Raw genomic sequence first — 17,241 nt, forward strand, 5'->3', positions numbered from 1 at the left:
CAGCTTGAAATTTTTACCATGCATTTAGTATACCACTGCGCAGGTTTCTATCACATTAAAACCATTATTTACTTCTTTATTTTTGAGTTCAGAATTTTTTTCGTTTTTCACCACTTCGCGCTCGCGCTTGTTTGCAAGTCCGACTTTTAAATGCCGATGGACATTCCGAGCCTTTGTGTGACTTATTTAGGCAATTATTTATTTATTTTTTTTTTTTTTCAACCAAATTTTAATTGCAATCTGTCGGGTATACATTAGACAATAAGCAAGTAGTGTTAACATGAAATATGAAGGCAGGAGGCAGAGGATGAACCAGAGTTCATCTCACACGATATTGAGCTTTAACATGGAGTTAATAAACGAAATTTTATATAAAAATTATTATTCAAGTTGCCGTCTCTTTAGTCTTGACGGTGGTGGCTGAATATTTAGTTCTAGTGCTAGTGGATTTGAGTGTTCGTGAAGTCTATTTTTGTATCTTGTGAAGACACTTTTTATTTCTTCTCGAACAAGTGGACACTTAGATCACAACGAATCACCTCGTTGGGTACAAACCACGGCGCGTCCACCATGCTACGCAACACTTTGGCTTGATATCGCTCGATGATATCTATGTTGGATTTTGCGGCCGCTTCCCACAGCTGAATGCCGTATGACCAAACGGGCTTTAAAATGCTCTTGTAAATTAGCACTTTATTTTCCAGTGTAAGGTATGATTTCCTACCCAGCAGCCAGTAGAATTGTCTTAATTTTAGACCCAGCTGTTTTCGCTTTGTCCATATGTGTGTCTTCCAAGTGAGCCGACGGTCGAGATGCATCCCGAGGTATTTGACTTCATCCGATTGAGGAATTGGGTTTCCGTACAAACTAACCTGAGGACAATCACCTTTTCTAAGAGTGAAAGTTATATGGCAGGATTTGTTGGCATTAACTTTAATTCTCCATATTTTGAACCACTGTTGGAGTTTATTTAGATGGTTTTGTATATTAAGTGACGCCTCAGGTGCGTTTATGCAGGTCGCAAGTATGGCTGTATCGTGTGCATATGTGGCAGTCATTACTTCAGGCGAGGTTGGAATATCAGCCGTGTATAGCAGGTACAAAGTGGGCCCTATCACGCTACCTTGGGGCACACCAGCTCTTATTTGATATAACTCTGTGATTTTTGAATTTACTTTTACTCGGTAGGTGCGATTTTCGAGGTATGATTTGAGTAGCTTGTACAAGTTGATCGGAAAATTTTTGCGAATCTTAAACAGTAGTCCTGCATGCCAAACTTTATCAAACGCTTGAGCAACGTCAAGAAACACTGCTGATACGTAGTGTTTTTTTTCAAATGCTTCTTGCACTTTGGAGGCAATTCTATTTACCTGCACGATTGTTGAGTGGTGGCTCCTGAATCCGAGTTGGTGATGAGGGATTAATTCTTTCGCTCTAATGATTTCGTCCATTCTTGAGAGTATGATTTTTTCAGCAATTTTAGACAATATAGGTAACAGACTTATTGGTCTATATGATGACACAATGCCTGCATCTTTCCCTGGTTTTTGTATGAGAATTATGATTTGCGCTTCTTTCCACTGTGCTGGGAAGTGGCAAAGCCGAAAGCACGCATTGAGTACAATGGTTATGAATCTCAAGGCAATTGTAGGTAGTTCCTTGAGCATTTAGGCAATTATAGCAGAGACTTTTATCACGTGCGTATTTCCATCTTTGATCGATCGTGTAGCTAAGAAAATCTGGACAAGATCCCAGACGATGATCCGCTGAGCACAGTGAGCATTTTGCCTGTCGCCGTGATGATGAGTCTGCGCTGGCTGCACGATGAGCCGAAACAGATCTAGAGGGTATTTGAGACGCCTATCTGGAGTTTTTATTCTGTCGAGCTGATGTATCGGGGTCTGGACAGTTTGCCGTGTCCAGAGCTTGAACCTTGTCCTCCAAGAATTTGACCAACTGTGTAAAAGTTGTTGGTGCGCCGTCGTCCGGCAGGTGTTGCTCCCACAGTTCCCTCGTGTTGTTGTCGAAATAAAACACAATTAAGCTGACGAATCAGCGATGCCAATGCTCAACTGGTTCGCCTAATGCACTCAAGCCACGACGACACTCGTTGCTTGTTTCAAGCAGCCGAGTGACTTCTGCAACTGATCTTGTAACCGCTTTGGGCATGTATAGCAGCCGCTTCATGTAGACCGAGATGCGTAGACGCTTGTTTTCATAACAGCGGCTAAGGGCCGTCCATGCTACCTCGAGATTGTCTGCATTAACCTCGATGTTTTTGATTGTGCAATAGGCGTCGCCTTCGACACAGGCCAATAGGTGTTGAAGTTTTAGCGTTGGAGTGAGCGTTGGTGCATCTTTTACCATAGATACAAACAACGCTTTGAACGAGTCCCAATCAGACTGTTGTCCGCTAAACTTCGGCAATGTGAGTTTCGGCAGTGAGGTGGCTGTGGTCGACATTTGCACTACAGCCTGTGTGTTGTTTGAAACAGGCACTGTATAGTCGAGCGCACGCGCCGAGAGGGCCGTAATTTTTTGCATGTGGTACGCTCTTGCTTCCGTGTATTGATTTTCGACTTTAGAAAATCTGTCGTTCACAAAATAGCTCTCCTCTTCGAGCTCTCTTTCAAAGCGAGACAAGGCGAGGTGACGATCAGTGTTCACTTTCCAGTACGACTCAACGTACACAATCGCGAATTTAATGAGTCGAAGGTCAGATTCGCCTGTCCGAGTTTTTCTGTGTTTCAGATAAAGTTTTTGATCATTTTTCCAGTCGTGGCCTGATCTTGTAGAGTCTCCTTGTGGTCACACATCTTGAGTGAGAAACACTGTCGCTTCTAGAAGATAAGAATAGTGCGCAAAAACTCGCGTGTAAATGTATCACTTTGCAGCGTAGAGGTCACTGCACACAACACACTTGTCGTTGAGTCGCGGCACTCGCGCGAATTGGAGTTTGTAGCAACACTGCGTACTGTGCAGTTGCTTGAGAATGAAGGGGCTGTAACTCGCTTTCAGAGTTTCTAAAAATTTCGACCTCGCACACAGAACGCGACTTAACCTGCACTGAAGAATGTTCGAGAATTTTTCTTTTTCACTTTGTTCGATTTTAAGTTTCTTTTTTCTTTTATACTCCTCGATTACCCTTTGCATTTTCACTTTTTTTGATTTTTATATAATCAGCTCGATTGTTAGTTAATCCGGCTCCGTAGGACCATATTATATTTTCTGCCACTCCGATTCTTACTTTAATCAGCTATCGACAGAGAGAGTGCGGTCATCGGCAATGGGCAATGGGGAAGAGTAAAATCAGTAGACACAATGCACTTAAGTTGAATAAAGAAAAATATACTCGCGTGTTTATTGTTAACTTTGAAGATTATTATAAATGCTTGCAAGCGTCGCACGCGGGTTAAGTCCCATCTCGAGGTCTTGCCTCTCTCAGCGTCACAGCCAAACTGAACTGCTCGCGATCACAAGAGGTCGCGCTGGACGCCAGTCGCGACAAAGACATTTTCGGAGTACTCACACACGCATACACTGTCTTGCGGCCGACACCTAATTCTACACACGCAAACAGTGGACTTGCGTAGAAGCAATTCCGCTTACGGGCAACCGACAGAAAATCCCGGCAATAGATCGCGTAGCGTACAGTTTCAAGGTCCACTTCTAAATTATAGATCGTTAGATAGTTGTATTAAGGAAGTTCCTTTGCGACTTTCGCAAGAAGTACATTTATCAATATCGATAGATTTTGACCTCCCGAATCGAATGGTATAACTCTTATATGCCCAAACCAGGCAAAATCTCGAGATAAACGCGATAACATTTTCCAAAATTAACATGGGCAACATAGAAATGCATGAAAATTTGAGCTACATTTAAAATTTATGAAAAGAAATCAAATTTCGCAGAGGAATGATTATACGCAAATTGTAGAGAAAGTTCTCATCTTTCCAAAATCGTGTCTCAAAATAGAGGTAACCAACCGTTTTTTCAATATTTTTTTAACCAAAGAGAACAAAACAAGACTTTTTCGGCTTGTTTTAGGGCTAGCAGACGCAAGCTCATCAATTGCGTCGGAGCCACCGACTACGCAGAAGAATAATTGACTAGTAGCGTATCCGGCTCAATTCTCAAGTGCCGGGCTCGAAGATAAGACGACAACGCTTGGGGTGCCGACTTTAAATTGCATAGGTGTGCGAAAAATATTACCAGCTGAACTGGATCATCGTCCGGGTAGAATCTTCAAAATGCGCACGAGACGATATAAGTCAAAACCGCTAAAAAAAAAGAAATTTAATGACGATTCGTTGTTGGACTCTCTGCATCCGGCCTAAAAATTCGAGGCAATAGAGGAAATCTGTAATGACGGCAACAGCGACGTCAGCATGCTACCGTTGCCGGAGCGTACAGCAAAAACGCGAGCACGAGAAAAAATTGCTGAGATCGTGAACGTGGGCAAAAGACATCGCAAGCCGGCGGTACCGCCACAAGCACCTGCAATACAAGTCGAAAATTTAGACTTGCAACGAACGGAATGCCAGAGTGCTTGTGGTGACGATCTAATATCATTCCAGGAAAATCTATGTGAGTCACCACCTGCATCAGCGAGCGTGCAGTCGCGGATTAGCAATCTAATGCGGTACCTAAGTTGATATTATACTACAACAAGCAAGAATACGCTAGGCGCTCTTTTCCGGAAATCGCAAAGGAAATCTTCAACAAATTGCGTATAGATTTACGCAAAAATCTTGTTCCCAATAGGCGTGAATTGCAGAAAGATATCTGGGAAGGGGGCTCGGATAAAGAACACTCTCAAAAAGTATGCAAAAAAGTTCTCGAACGTGGCACATCAGTAAGCGATATTAAAATATCACAAGACATTGGACAACTAAATGATAATAATTATATTATCCCCGCGAGAAATTTTGATTCGTTGGCAAACTAGCGAGAGAGCTGGAATAGGCCGCGGAAGAAGTCGAGCGAGCATTGCGACGCAAAAATCGTAGAGTCACCGGAATAATATCGCTGCGTTGAGACGATGCCATAGGTGCCCTTGCCGATTCCAACGCACAACAATATACCGCTAGAAGCTCGACTAGGGCCAGGTACAATGCATGGCACGCGCAACGTGCAGCAAGATCAATTTGCGCAGCATTACGATGAACGAACGAATGACAACATATCATATGATTACAACAGCGATAATACATCGACGCGTGTCGAGTCTTCTATTATTCATCTCCCAGACAACTGGTCGCCTTCACGAGAAATAGCAGACGCACGAGATCATAATACCTCGGCGCGTGACACCGGGAGCTGCGCACTGCAAAATGCTGTCGTTACACATGCAACGGAGGAAACCGAAAATGCGCAACAATGTCGCGACATCGCGGCACTTTGCAAATACTTTGTCGTGAAGTCGAGACCCCCTCGCGATAAACCTCCTTGGGATGATGATGGCTTAAACGGGTATAAGTTCTTTTTTTAAATATTTTTTTAATTAACAACTTCGGTCGTGGAACGACCTGAAGCTGAATAAAAAAAAATAAAGACAAAGGAGATTATTATATGAAAATATATATGAGGAAAAGATAGTATGTTTATAAGATAATATAATAATTTTGATTATGTTTTTTTAGCAAGCAGTTTGTTGTATCAATTGTTTGGTTAATGATAGGAGAAGAAGACGATTGAAGCTTTAGGTGACTTATAAATTTAATTTAATTTTAATGAATATAATTTTTTGCTTTTAGTCCAATCAATAAAGGTTTTGAAAAAAAAAAAAATTCGCAACCAGATTTTTACGACGGATTCTTATTCTGGGTACCCTAAACAAATAATTTTCATAAAACGCCACTGTTTTTTGTTCCTGCGTTTTTTTTATAAGCCTTTAAAAATGCAAAAAACGGATTATAATTTTTAACTCTTAAAGTATAAGTTTTACGATAAAATGTTTCAAACAAAAGTTGTAGGCATTTCGAAAACCTTTATTCTGGTATTTTTTTAATATTTTTTCGTCCATTTGTTCATTCTCCAGGTCGAAAAACCCCTAAAAGTGGCCGTTTTTATAATTGTTTATCATTATGTATTAAAACGTGCTACGGCAATGAGATCTCGTGAAAATATAGCCCTCGTTACGCACAATCCAATGCATTTTTCAAAATCTCGCTAATTGCATTATTTATCGAGATATTGCATTTGTTTATTAAAAAACACTCCCTTAGAGATTGTTAATTAACTTTGAATTGGCTCAACGTACCAGGACCAGGTAGGGCGCAAATAAAAGATAGTGACCTCTCAGTTAATTTGCAATAATAAAAACGATAATTTGTTCACGAAGACTTGCAAAATAAACACCAAATATAAACGGGTACGAAAATTCTTATAAACAAATAGACTTATCGGAACAGACCCCAGAAGTCGTAAGTCGAATTGAATTTCGGCATCTTGTTCCTGACATTTTTACGCTAATTTAAAAAAAAATTCACCTCTCTAACTATATTAGAAGCGAAGTTAGGCTTTTTTTTTAAAAATCACCACGACTTTGTTTATCAACATTAAGAGCTGAAATTTGGTAAACATTCGAACAAAATATTGAACTTTTATATGTGAACGAATGCAACTACCAATCGCCGTTACTTTTGCAACGATAATATTATTAACTAACAAAACATTCTGACTCTATCATGCACTCGCACGGGCAGCGGAGTGGGGACAGGCCGAGGCCAGCTGTTCGGGCCGCTCGAAAAACTTGAAATTGACTTTTCAAAGTGAAGCGCGCTGGAAAAAATAACGTTATCTCGGCTTCTATTGGACTGAATTGGTTCATTTTTTTTTAAATCAAAGCTCTCAACAAATAATTAACAATTACATATGTTTGAAACCATTTCGTCGCCCCAGCGCAAGAACCGCACAAATAAACTCAAGTGGCAAAAAGGTGCCTTAATCCTATCCTTTTAACATAGGGATAAGGTTATTTTTGCCACTTGAGTTTATTCGTGCGGTTCTTGCGCTGGGGCGACGATTTGACCTAGTCGAAATCCATCGAAACTAATGATTTATTTTAAGGTGAAATGTTTTCGTCGGCTGAGGGCGATATAATATAATTTGATTAATTGATATTTTCAATATGTATGATTTTTATTGACAACTGTTTATTATAAACAAATTAATTATATAAGGTGGTCTGTACCTCACAGAGTCAAAGAACTTGTTTTATTTATATATTTTTTTCTAAATCGAATATCGAAAAACGGCTCTGTGGGAACATTAATTTGGTTGCTCTCAATAGCTGGTAAAAGTTTTAGCTCATTCCACCGACCAGATTTCCCGGAAAACGTGTTTGAAATTTGCATCCTTTTTTTTCGGCTTGAAATTTTCAAACACGTTTTCCGGGAAATCTGGTCGGTAGAATTAACTCAAATTTTTACCAGCTATTCATAGCAATAAAATGAAGGTTCCCATAGAGCCGTTTTTCGATTTTCGATTTAAAAAAATATACATAAATTAAACAAATTTTTCAACTTCGTAGGTTAAAAATGTGGGGTACAGACCACCTTAGGTTATGTGCAATTTGTACTGTTTGTTTTTTTTTCGAAATTTGAAATTTCACGTAATTAATTGTTATTGTAATAACTTGGAATAAATAAGGGTCAACAATGGAATACAACTATTATGTATAAATACTTTATTAGACCCGACGTACACCCACCAGGTTAGATACTCGGACCTTGAAAATTTGAGATCGATTAGTTGCTTCCTTAACTGTTTATAAACAGCGCGTGACTACATTTTTACGACGGACGTTGCGCAGTGAAGGAAGCGAGTAATCGATCTCAAATTTTCGAGGTCCGAGTATCTTACCCGGCGGGTGTACAAAGTGTCGGTGTTAGCTTGTTGAGACCTGAGTTGTATCTGCCTGATCGGCGTAAATACTTTAATTCTAACTTATGTTATAGGTGGCGCTAACATACAGGCTCGCTGTATCACGTACCTTCACCCTTAGATTGCAACTATAAATTATAAATTTTTTGGTTTAACATTCGGTAATTAAACGCTTAACTGGCTTTATAGTTTTCTTTGGTCGCTCATTGATATTTAGTTTTATTTCTGGTTTTTTAACTGCTTCAAAGTTCTCATTAGTTTCACTTACACACATACTCTCACCCGTGTCAGGCTTGCTTGCAAACTGTACTTGTTGAGATTCATTTTTTTCACTCTTTTCATCATTCGTCTTCGCATCATTTCCGGTTAACAATATTTTTTCATTCTCATTATTTTCATTCAACACTTTATTTTGAACCACAGTAGGAGTATGTTGTTTTAGGAAAACTTGAGACAGCACGATAGACTATGCCGTTTATTTTATATTTTTTAATAATGATCGTTATAAAGAGAAAAGAAAAGGGTTTAAGAAATTAAACAAATTTTATTTTTCAATGTTTTAATGAAATTGCATTGTTATGAACAAAATTACAATTTTTGTACAATTGTAATTTTGCTATGAACAAAATTACAATGTATGATAGCTGATTTGAATGAAAAGAAAGAAAATGGTATTTTTATAAAAGAAACAAATTAACATATTATTAACATATTACAATTGAACTTGACTAAATATGTTTCTTTGGTAATCTATTTCTACCGAGTGCAAACTTTGAAGTCTCGTTTTTTTTTATTTTCTTTATTTTGCTTTATCAACTCTGCTTTCATCTTTTTTTTAGCAGACGCGCATTGTTTCTCTTCTCTTTTTTTCTTCATCTCTTCAGATTTACGCTCTTTTTCCTTTTTTTTCTCCAATCGAGCTTTAGATTTAGCTTCTTTATCAGCTTGTACTTGCTCTTTCGATTTGATTCTATTTTTTTCAAAATTGCTTGTTCTTCTTTTTTGATCTTATTCAATTTCTTTTCTTCAATTTTTTAAATTTTTTCATCAGCAATTTTTTTGTTACTGGAGATGAAGTAAGTACTTCAGAGTAGTTTGAATTCTTTGGTTGATTTATCTGAGATTCTTGCTTTGATGAAAACTGAAATTGTTCAAAAAATTGTTCAAAATCAGAATTACCAAATGGTATGCACATCAATATGAATGAACATCAAACCATATCTTACTATGCTCGAAGATGATAAAACTAATTTGAAATTTTTTTTCGCGAAATATTGCAATTATTCCTTTAAAATTTAGAGCCTATCTATAATATGTTCTAAGAACACACAATACAAATCACTCACAGCGATCAATAATTTTCAATTCTCTAAATTCATGAGAATACAAAATTAAATGTCAACATATTCTTATATTTTTCCAAAAATTTTACTTAATACAAGGTCTATGAAGAATTAAGATTTTAATAATAACACAGCTCTACAAAAAAAAAAAAAATTTTCAAATCCACTGACCGGACCTAGTGGACTTTATGTTTTTGGGGTCGCTGAATCCGAATCCGGGGTCGGTTTTTCAAGGTTGGCTCATTTTAGAGGTCATTTGAAGGTCAAATAATCGGAATAGGGTAAAAAATCTGAAAAAATTCATACATGGGTTTTTGAGGATGCCAAATCCAAATCCGAGGTCGGATGTCCTGTAAGAGGTCAATTTTAAGGTCATTTGAAGGTCAAACTACAAGAATTCAATGAAAATATCCGAAAAAACCACCCTCATGTTTTGAGGGTCGCTCATTCTAAATCAGAGGTCATTTTGACTGTATCCGGCCTTGTAAAGTTCATTTGAAGGTCATTTTAGGGTCAGATCACGAAAAAAGCTTAAAAAAATCTGAAAATACTCATTCAGAGGTTTTTAAGGATGCTGAACTCAAATCTGAAGTCAGATAACCTCTATGAAGTCACCTTCAAGGTCATTTAAACTTTAAATTAATACAAGGAAGTAAGAAATTAAGAAAATATTTTTAATTTTGCATGCGTTTTTACTTTTTTTTCGCAACGCATCTTTTTTTCTTCAAACGAACGGCGTAATGGTTTTCGTTTGCGTTTTTTGCCTTTCTCATTTTGACTCTCTCTCTCTTCAACATCCAGCAGTAATCAGCCATCATCGAAACATCCTATCTACCTAATTGATACCGCTACTCCATACTTTTCATGTCTTGATAGAATCGTTCTCCATGCTCGTCACCGAAATCACCACAGTTATCCGGAAACTCATCTGAATGGTTATGTAAGAAATGCAGTTTATAAGACATATTACATTTTATTTCACCGACATCAAACTTATCGAGGCAGCAGGTAAAGACTAGAAGAGAAAAAAGTGTGTCAGAATGAGAGTAAGTTAACAGAACCGCATATTTCTCCATATCAATATCAGGAACGAAAACGGTGCATTAATATGAGAAAATATGCCGATTTGTCAATTCACTTCCCATGCCGACCCACCTGGCTCATCTCTACTTTGTCATAAGGATATACTTATAGTGAATTTATTTTTACACTCTCAGACATTGTTTCACAAAATTTTAAAATGCATTCGTTTTAATCGAAGAAAAATCCATTGATGAAGAATTTTTCAAATTTTGTGACCCAATTCTATAGTAAAAAATAAAATAGCCTATATTATATTCACATAAAAAGAAGTCCTATAAAAAATTTACCTGAAGCTATGTCAACCAAATTAAGGTAAATTTTATAATAACGGAAGTAAAAATTGATTGTTAAAAAATAAAGAGATTTTTTTGGTTGCTTTACTGCGGGGAAATAGCTTAGAAAAAATGTATTATATTTATTGAGTAGGGAAAAAAGCAGCTCTATCCCAGAATGTGAGCTCGCTAAATGTCTCAGACTAAAAAATTAATTCAGTTTTAAAAAACTAAGCACAACTTTCTTCCAATATTTTATCGCATTAAATAAATTTAACATTGAAATGACCTTGAAGGTGACTTCATAGAGGTCATCTGACTTCAGATTTGAGTTCAGCATCCTTAAAAACCTGAGAAAGAGTATTTTCAGATTTTTTTAAGCTTTTTTCGTTATCTGACCCTAAAATAACCTTCAAATGACCTTTACAAAGTCAGATTCAGTCAAAATGACCTCTGATTTAGAATGAGCGACCCTCAAAACAAAAGGGTGGTTTTTTCGGATATTTTCATTGAATTCTTGTAGTTTGACCTTCAAATGACCTTGAAAGTGACCTCCTAAAGGTCATCCGACCTCGGATTTGGATTCAGCATCCTCAAAAACCCACGTATGAATTTTTTCAGATTTTGTACCCTTTTCCAATTATTTTACCTTCAAATGACCTTGAAAGTGACCTGAAGGTCATCCGACCTCGGATTTGGATTCTGCATCCTCAGAAACCCATTTATGAATTTTTTCAGATTTTTTACCTTTTTCCTATTATTTGACTCTCAAATGACCTCTAAAATGAGCCAACCTTGAAAAACCGACCCCGGATTCGGATTCAGCGACCCCAAAAACATAAAGTCCACTGGGTCCGGTCGGTGAATTTGAAAATTTGTTTTTTTGTAGAGCTGTGTAATCGATAATTTTTATAATGAAGAATAGAGAAATAAATGTAAAAGTTTCTTGAACATCCCGCTGTAAGAGTCTAATTTGCGTATCAACCTGAGGAATTTTTACAGTAGCTGGGGATAAGTAGCCAAGGATAAATTCGCATAACTTAACAGATTCCTAAAAGTTTCGTCCCTAAGCAGCTAGAATCAGATTTAAAAAAAAAGCCTGGCTTTCTAACCTAACAGAATTTTGAAGGCTAAACGAGGTAAACCCTGGCTCAAAGGGTGAATCCAAGCTAAAGAACTCACGTGATGCAAGAGCCATTGGGTACCTTGTCTGCCTAAAATGACTGAAACACTCGAACGAGTGGAAGAAACTATTAAAAACAACTCTATAAACGGAGCTCCACAAAAACACGTCTGCTCGTACATACTGAGAGAGAGAGAATTAAATTGAATTGAATTGAAATTTATTTGACAACGGACCTTGGGGTAGACCCTGTCTGACACAGTATGCAGCTTTTTACAATTAAGCAATTTATACAAAGTTTGTAGCAATAGTTTTACAATTTGTATACGATATTGTGTTCATTGTAACTAGTTTTTACAATATTTAACATTTTTATAGTATAGTAATGTGTAGATTAAAAGTATATACATAGATATGGTATTTTGCAAGTAGGTTAACAGTATTGAGCAGTTGGCTCTCATAAGGTGTTGTAGATTACAAGTGTGTAGTTAGTGTACGAATTAAATTATTGAGGAACATTTTTGACGGTTATTAACGACGAGAGAAGGTAGGATCCTATGATGCGCTGGTTGGTGATGGGTGACGACTAGAAGTGAACGAGCTAGAGAACGATGGTAGTGCGATAGCAAGCGCATTCAAGTCAGCCTCGGTGTTGATCAGGGTGAGTTTGGTGCAGTTTGGGTAACGCATGTAAATGCGCATATTGCGAACGATAGGGTTAGGCAGTCTGTGCTGTTTTCGAAAAAGACAGCATCTCCTCAGCAGTCAATAGCGATCAGGTGGCAGAATGGGCGCCGTGCTAAGCCGACTGTCCTCAGCTTCATGCAATACAAAAATCTTCGACACTGGAAGACGCTGGAACTGGAATCGCGGTGCAGCGACGAGAAATGATTCACGTACGTTAGCCGAGGCAAAGCGCAGCACGCAAGCTTTAGTGTCTGGTACATGCTTTGCAGCAGTGTCAATCTGAGAGATTGCAGAGTTGACGGCTGATACACTAGGCTTTGTTTTCTATTCTCGTACACGCATTACGTGCGACAAAAATCTTTCCTCTCCTACCGCTTCAAGTACATGCTTGATGTTGGTAATGTCACAGGGGTCTAATTTCACTGGAAGGCCCGACAGGCGAATCTCCCAGTCATCCCGGCAGTCGGCTGTCTTAAAAGTAGAAGCAGGCGAGGGAGCAGCGGTTGAAGTTTCTATCGCAGTGGCAATTCTCTCCTGGAGACTTGCGAAGGCATGTTCGTTCGCCATTTGCCGGTTCATTAAAATTGATTCAATCTTATTGGAACCTTTTTGTTCAACTGTCTCGTTCCAAACATTGCATGATCCAGTGCACCGAACGTAATCATACAATGTCATATTGTAGTTTGTGAGTCTCGACATATAACAAAAGTTTGAAACTTCAGCTTTTGGCGTTATAAGAACCTTTTGCAGGTCGAAGTGAAAAACTTTCACTGAAGGATTAGATGCAGCTTCTTTTTTATCAGCTTTGGAGCGCCTTCGAGCTAATTTTTTATTTGCTTGATGAGACTCATAATCAGCCTGCATCGCTTCTTTGTCGGATTCATTGGAATTTTTATAACGAGCGCACAATTCACAACTGTAAAATTTTTATGCATTATATGTATATGGGTCAAAATAATACTTTTTTACAAAACCGTGCGCACGTATGTCACCGATCTTGACGCGCTTTTGGTATGTTATAATACATGGTAAAAAGGCCCCAAAAAAAAATTTTTAGACCCCCTCCCCCCTCCTACCCCCCACTTCCAGTATAAACGTCCATTTTCGATCTATATTTTTTCTGAGGACATGAAGCAATTAAAAAATCTGAAAAAATTCACAAAAATACTTTTCAACAATCCAAACCACCTTGAATTTTTCCAGATTTTTTAAGTACTTCAGGCATTCAGAAAAAATTATTGAAAATTCTGAAAATCGAAATACGGCGGTATGAGCCGATATAGTAAACGGAAATTTTTTCAGTTTTTTATTGCACTGAAAAACATAACCTAAATTTTTTTCAGATTTTTTCAGATGACCTAACGCACTTTTTGAAGCAAAAAACCACTTTTTTTTGACGAAAATAATTTTTTTAGGACGATACGGAGCCTCGAAAAATCTGGAAAAAATTTTTTCTTATTTTTTTCATCAAAATACATAACCTGAAATTTTTTCAGATTTTTTAATTGGAGGCGATAGTTTCTAGGGCCGAAAAATGCTATTTTTAACAAAAAAAGGTTCCTAGAACCCGATGGTTCCGATAAAAAAATTTGAAAAAAATTTTTTTGAATTCGTTGTCAAATTTTAATAAATTTTGACCGTTTCAAAAGTTCGATTGAGAGCATCAAAATAGTTTCATCATTTCTTAATGTGTCTTCAGAAACGTCTTCAGAATTTTTCATTAATCTTTGTCCTGCTCTAGATTGAGCTAGGCCCGAGTATCGAAAACTACTATTACGATACTACGGACATAAGTCACATTTTGTGGCACAGCGTAGTTTAGGGCCCGAGCGCAGCGAGGGTCCTAATAGCTGGGCCGAAAAGTGTCCCCTATGGCCCGAGTATCGAACAACATTTTATAGTACTGTGCAAAGTTCAAATTTATGCCCCCTTTTCCGAGTCATGAGTCGCACTTCTGGTAGCGCGAAGTGAGGTTAGCGCCCGAGCGCATGCGAGTGTGATGCGAACGCAGCGGTGCCAGAATGTGCGACTTATGCCACAGAAAAGCGTGCCATAAATGTGAACTTATGCCATACAGTGCTATAAAATACTATTGTCAAAATGTTAATTTTTTTAGGACTCTTATTGTGTAAAAGTTTTTGGAAAAGTATCGAAATCTGTTAATCAGTTGATTATTTTTTACATGCAAATGTAGATAAAAGTATACTACTTCAAGGAATGGTTTTAATAAAAATGATTAATTGTTATTGCAAAAAAAAAACAAAAATCAAAATAATTTTACCATCTTTAGTGTAAGATTGTATAGATTTATGTTTACTTGTTTACTTGCATTGACGTGTATCGTTTTTCTTATCAATTTATCAATTAGAAAATGAAAGTCATACCTGGAAAGCGCCTGGGTACAATAGTATATTGTGATAAGTGTGACTTAAGCAGGCCATTATTGGACGGCACGGTTAGCAGCCGAGCGAAGCGAGAGTGCTAGTGCCATGGTAAGAATGGGCTACTTGAGTCATAAGTATCGTATCCTTTTTTATAGCACTGTGCTAAATTCACGTTTAGGCCCCCTTTGGTAAGATATACGGTGCTTATAATAGCGTCACGGTTTGAAGTTGGCGCACGAACGCAGCGAGTGCGATAGGCACGCCGCGTTGCAATAATGAGCAGCTTAAGTCACGGCAAAGCGTGCCTTAAATGTGAATTTTAGCCCCGTAGTGCTATAAATGTATATTTTTATGACGACTGATATGTACAATGCGATTTGGAAGAAAATCTTCAGTTAAGTCCATCCACATGGACTTTGAGAAAGCCTAGATTAAATTTGCGAAAGAGAATTTTCTAAATGCTAGATGCTTGTTTCATTACAAGCAGGTAAAACATATTTAAAAAAAATATGATTATAACATCTGTAAATATACATGCAATTTTTGTTTCGTTTTCAGGCAATCGTTAAACGATAGTGCAAGTTAAAATTTTTCCCTGAATACAACTATATTTTAGAGATTACATATGCCCTGGCACACCTACCGGAAAAATGTATGGCTGAGGGTGTCCAGTGTCTGACAAACATCGTAGACGAATTGCCAGAAGACATTGCACAGCGAGAAAAGCTCCAAAATTTTTCCGCCAACATGAGGAAATACTGGCTTGCCTTAGACTTGTTAAGGGGGGAAAGGTACCTAAAATCTCAAAAAAAAAATTTTTTTTTATTGACTTTTTTGATAGGATTTTTCCTCAGCTTTTCAGTGCCGTGCTCGGAATTTGAAAATTTTAACTGTACCATGATGTACAGCCTATTTAGTACCGATACTTTCATGATTATTTAGAAAAAATGAATGAAACAACTCAAAAATACATCGTTGCCATTCTCTCATGAATCTCGAATTGAATTGAATTGAAAAGAGTATTTATTGGCGTTCATTTTATACATTGCCACGAGTATCATGAATCTCGAGACTTTCAAAAGTTGGTAGCGCCATTTATTGATACTCGTTTTATTCTTTGGTTAGAGTACATCTAGCAGAAATGTGTTTGTTTACATGTCTATAGGTGTACAGTAACGCCACCACTCGCAGCGCGTGGGTTTCGGCATATCTTCTGTCTCCTTCTGTTTCGTGCGCGAGCCCGGATCAAATGTCAATAACAGTCTGCTGACTGCTTCTTGCTTTTCCAATGGCTAAAAATGCCATTTTTTTGAAAGTGAAAAAAGTACATGTACAGCAAAGTTATATATTTGCAACTTGACATAATGTTTTATAATAAAGCTATGAAGTTGTTTCAATAGCTTTTTATGAAAATGTGATTCATCTTTCCAATGGTGCGATTAGTTTTTGGAAAAATGGCTTTTTTCGTGAATAAAACGAAAATAATGAAACTATTAATCAAAAAAGTTAATTTATCTGTTCAAAAAAGTCAATTTTACAAAAACTAATTGCACCATTGGAAAGATGAGGAAAAAATACACAGAAACCATGTATTTGTTTATTTTTATGGCGAAAGCCTAACGCGTGTTAAATAAAGAAACGTAAAGTGTAGCAAAAAAACAGGCCGCGGCGCTCGGAAACGGCCGACCGCGCGCTCTTTCCTTCTTCACCGCTCGAGAAAATCGAAAAAGTCTCTTTTTTTTAGAGTCATTTCTTATGTAAAATTGCAAGATCTTTCGATCTAGACCCTCAAAAAATCTCTAAACCTCGCGCCAAAAAAGATACAGCGTGTTTTATGTTCAAGTCCGTTTTTTGAGGTTATGGAGGCTGATTTTTGCATTTTTGACCTCACCACTGGAAAGCTGAGGAAAAAACACATCGAAATCACTTATCCGTAATTTTTTCTGGATAGAATGTGTTGCCGCTGCGGGCCGTAGAAATTAAATGAGCCGTCCTGGCTTGTGGGTTGCGGGAAAAAGCCAAGACTATGCACACCTTTCTTTTGAAATAATAACTTTATTAAACCGTGATCGATAAATTGACAATTAGCGCGATAGGCTCCAAAGCTCCGTTGCTGGAGTGAGAGTAGCGACCGTCTCTTGCTGACTAACAGCTCTCATTCAAATTAATCATCGCCTTCTATCACCGCTCGTTGAGCGCTCTCACGCAAAATCCCTTCTCTCACTCCAGCAACCCTGTCCGAAAGCGCCAAAACCCAACATACCGCCCGCGTTGACGATACACAGCGTCAAAAAAAGAGAACAATAACAGGCTAAATTATATACAAATATTAAAACGCAAAGTTACACAAGAATCAATTAAATCACAAAAAAAAAACGAGTTACACAAAGCAAACATAATTAATATCGATCAATTTTTAAAGAAAAACAATGAAAACGAGAAAAAATTTAAACAACAGA

The 17,241-nt window shown here is 37.6% G+C and overlaps 1 protein-coding gene across 1 annotated transcript; it reads right to left on the bottom strand.

Moving 5' to 3' along the window:
- Positions 1 to 2,052: 2,052 nt before the first annotated feature.
- Positions 2,053 to 2,463, bottom strand: LOC106660330. The gene has a single exon (XM_014383265.1). It carries the CDS (start codon positions 2,461 to 2,463, stop codon positions 2,053 to 2,055), a length of 411 nt encoding a protein of 136 aa, XP_014238751.1.
- Between the last annotated feature and the right edge of the window lie 14,778 nt (positions 2,464 to 17,241).

The sequence above is a fragment of the Trichogramma pretiosum genome, unplaced genomic scaffold (assembly GCF_000599845.2).
Source record: "Trichogramma pretiosum strain Unisexual culture from Peru unplaced genomic scaffold, Tpre_2.0 scaffold27, whole genome shotgun sequence".
NCBI classification, from domain to species: Eukaryota; Metazoa; Arthropoda; class Insecta; order Hymenoptera; family Trichogrammatidae; genus Trichogramma; species Trichogramma pretiosum.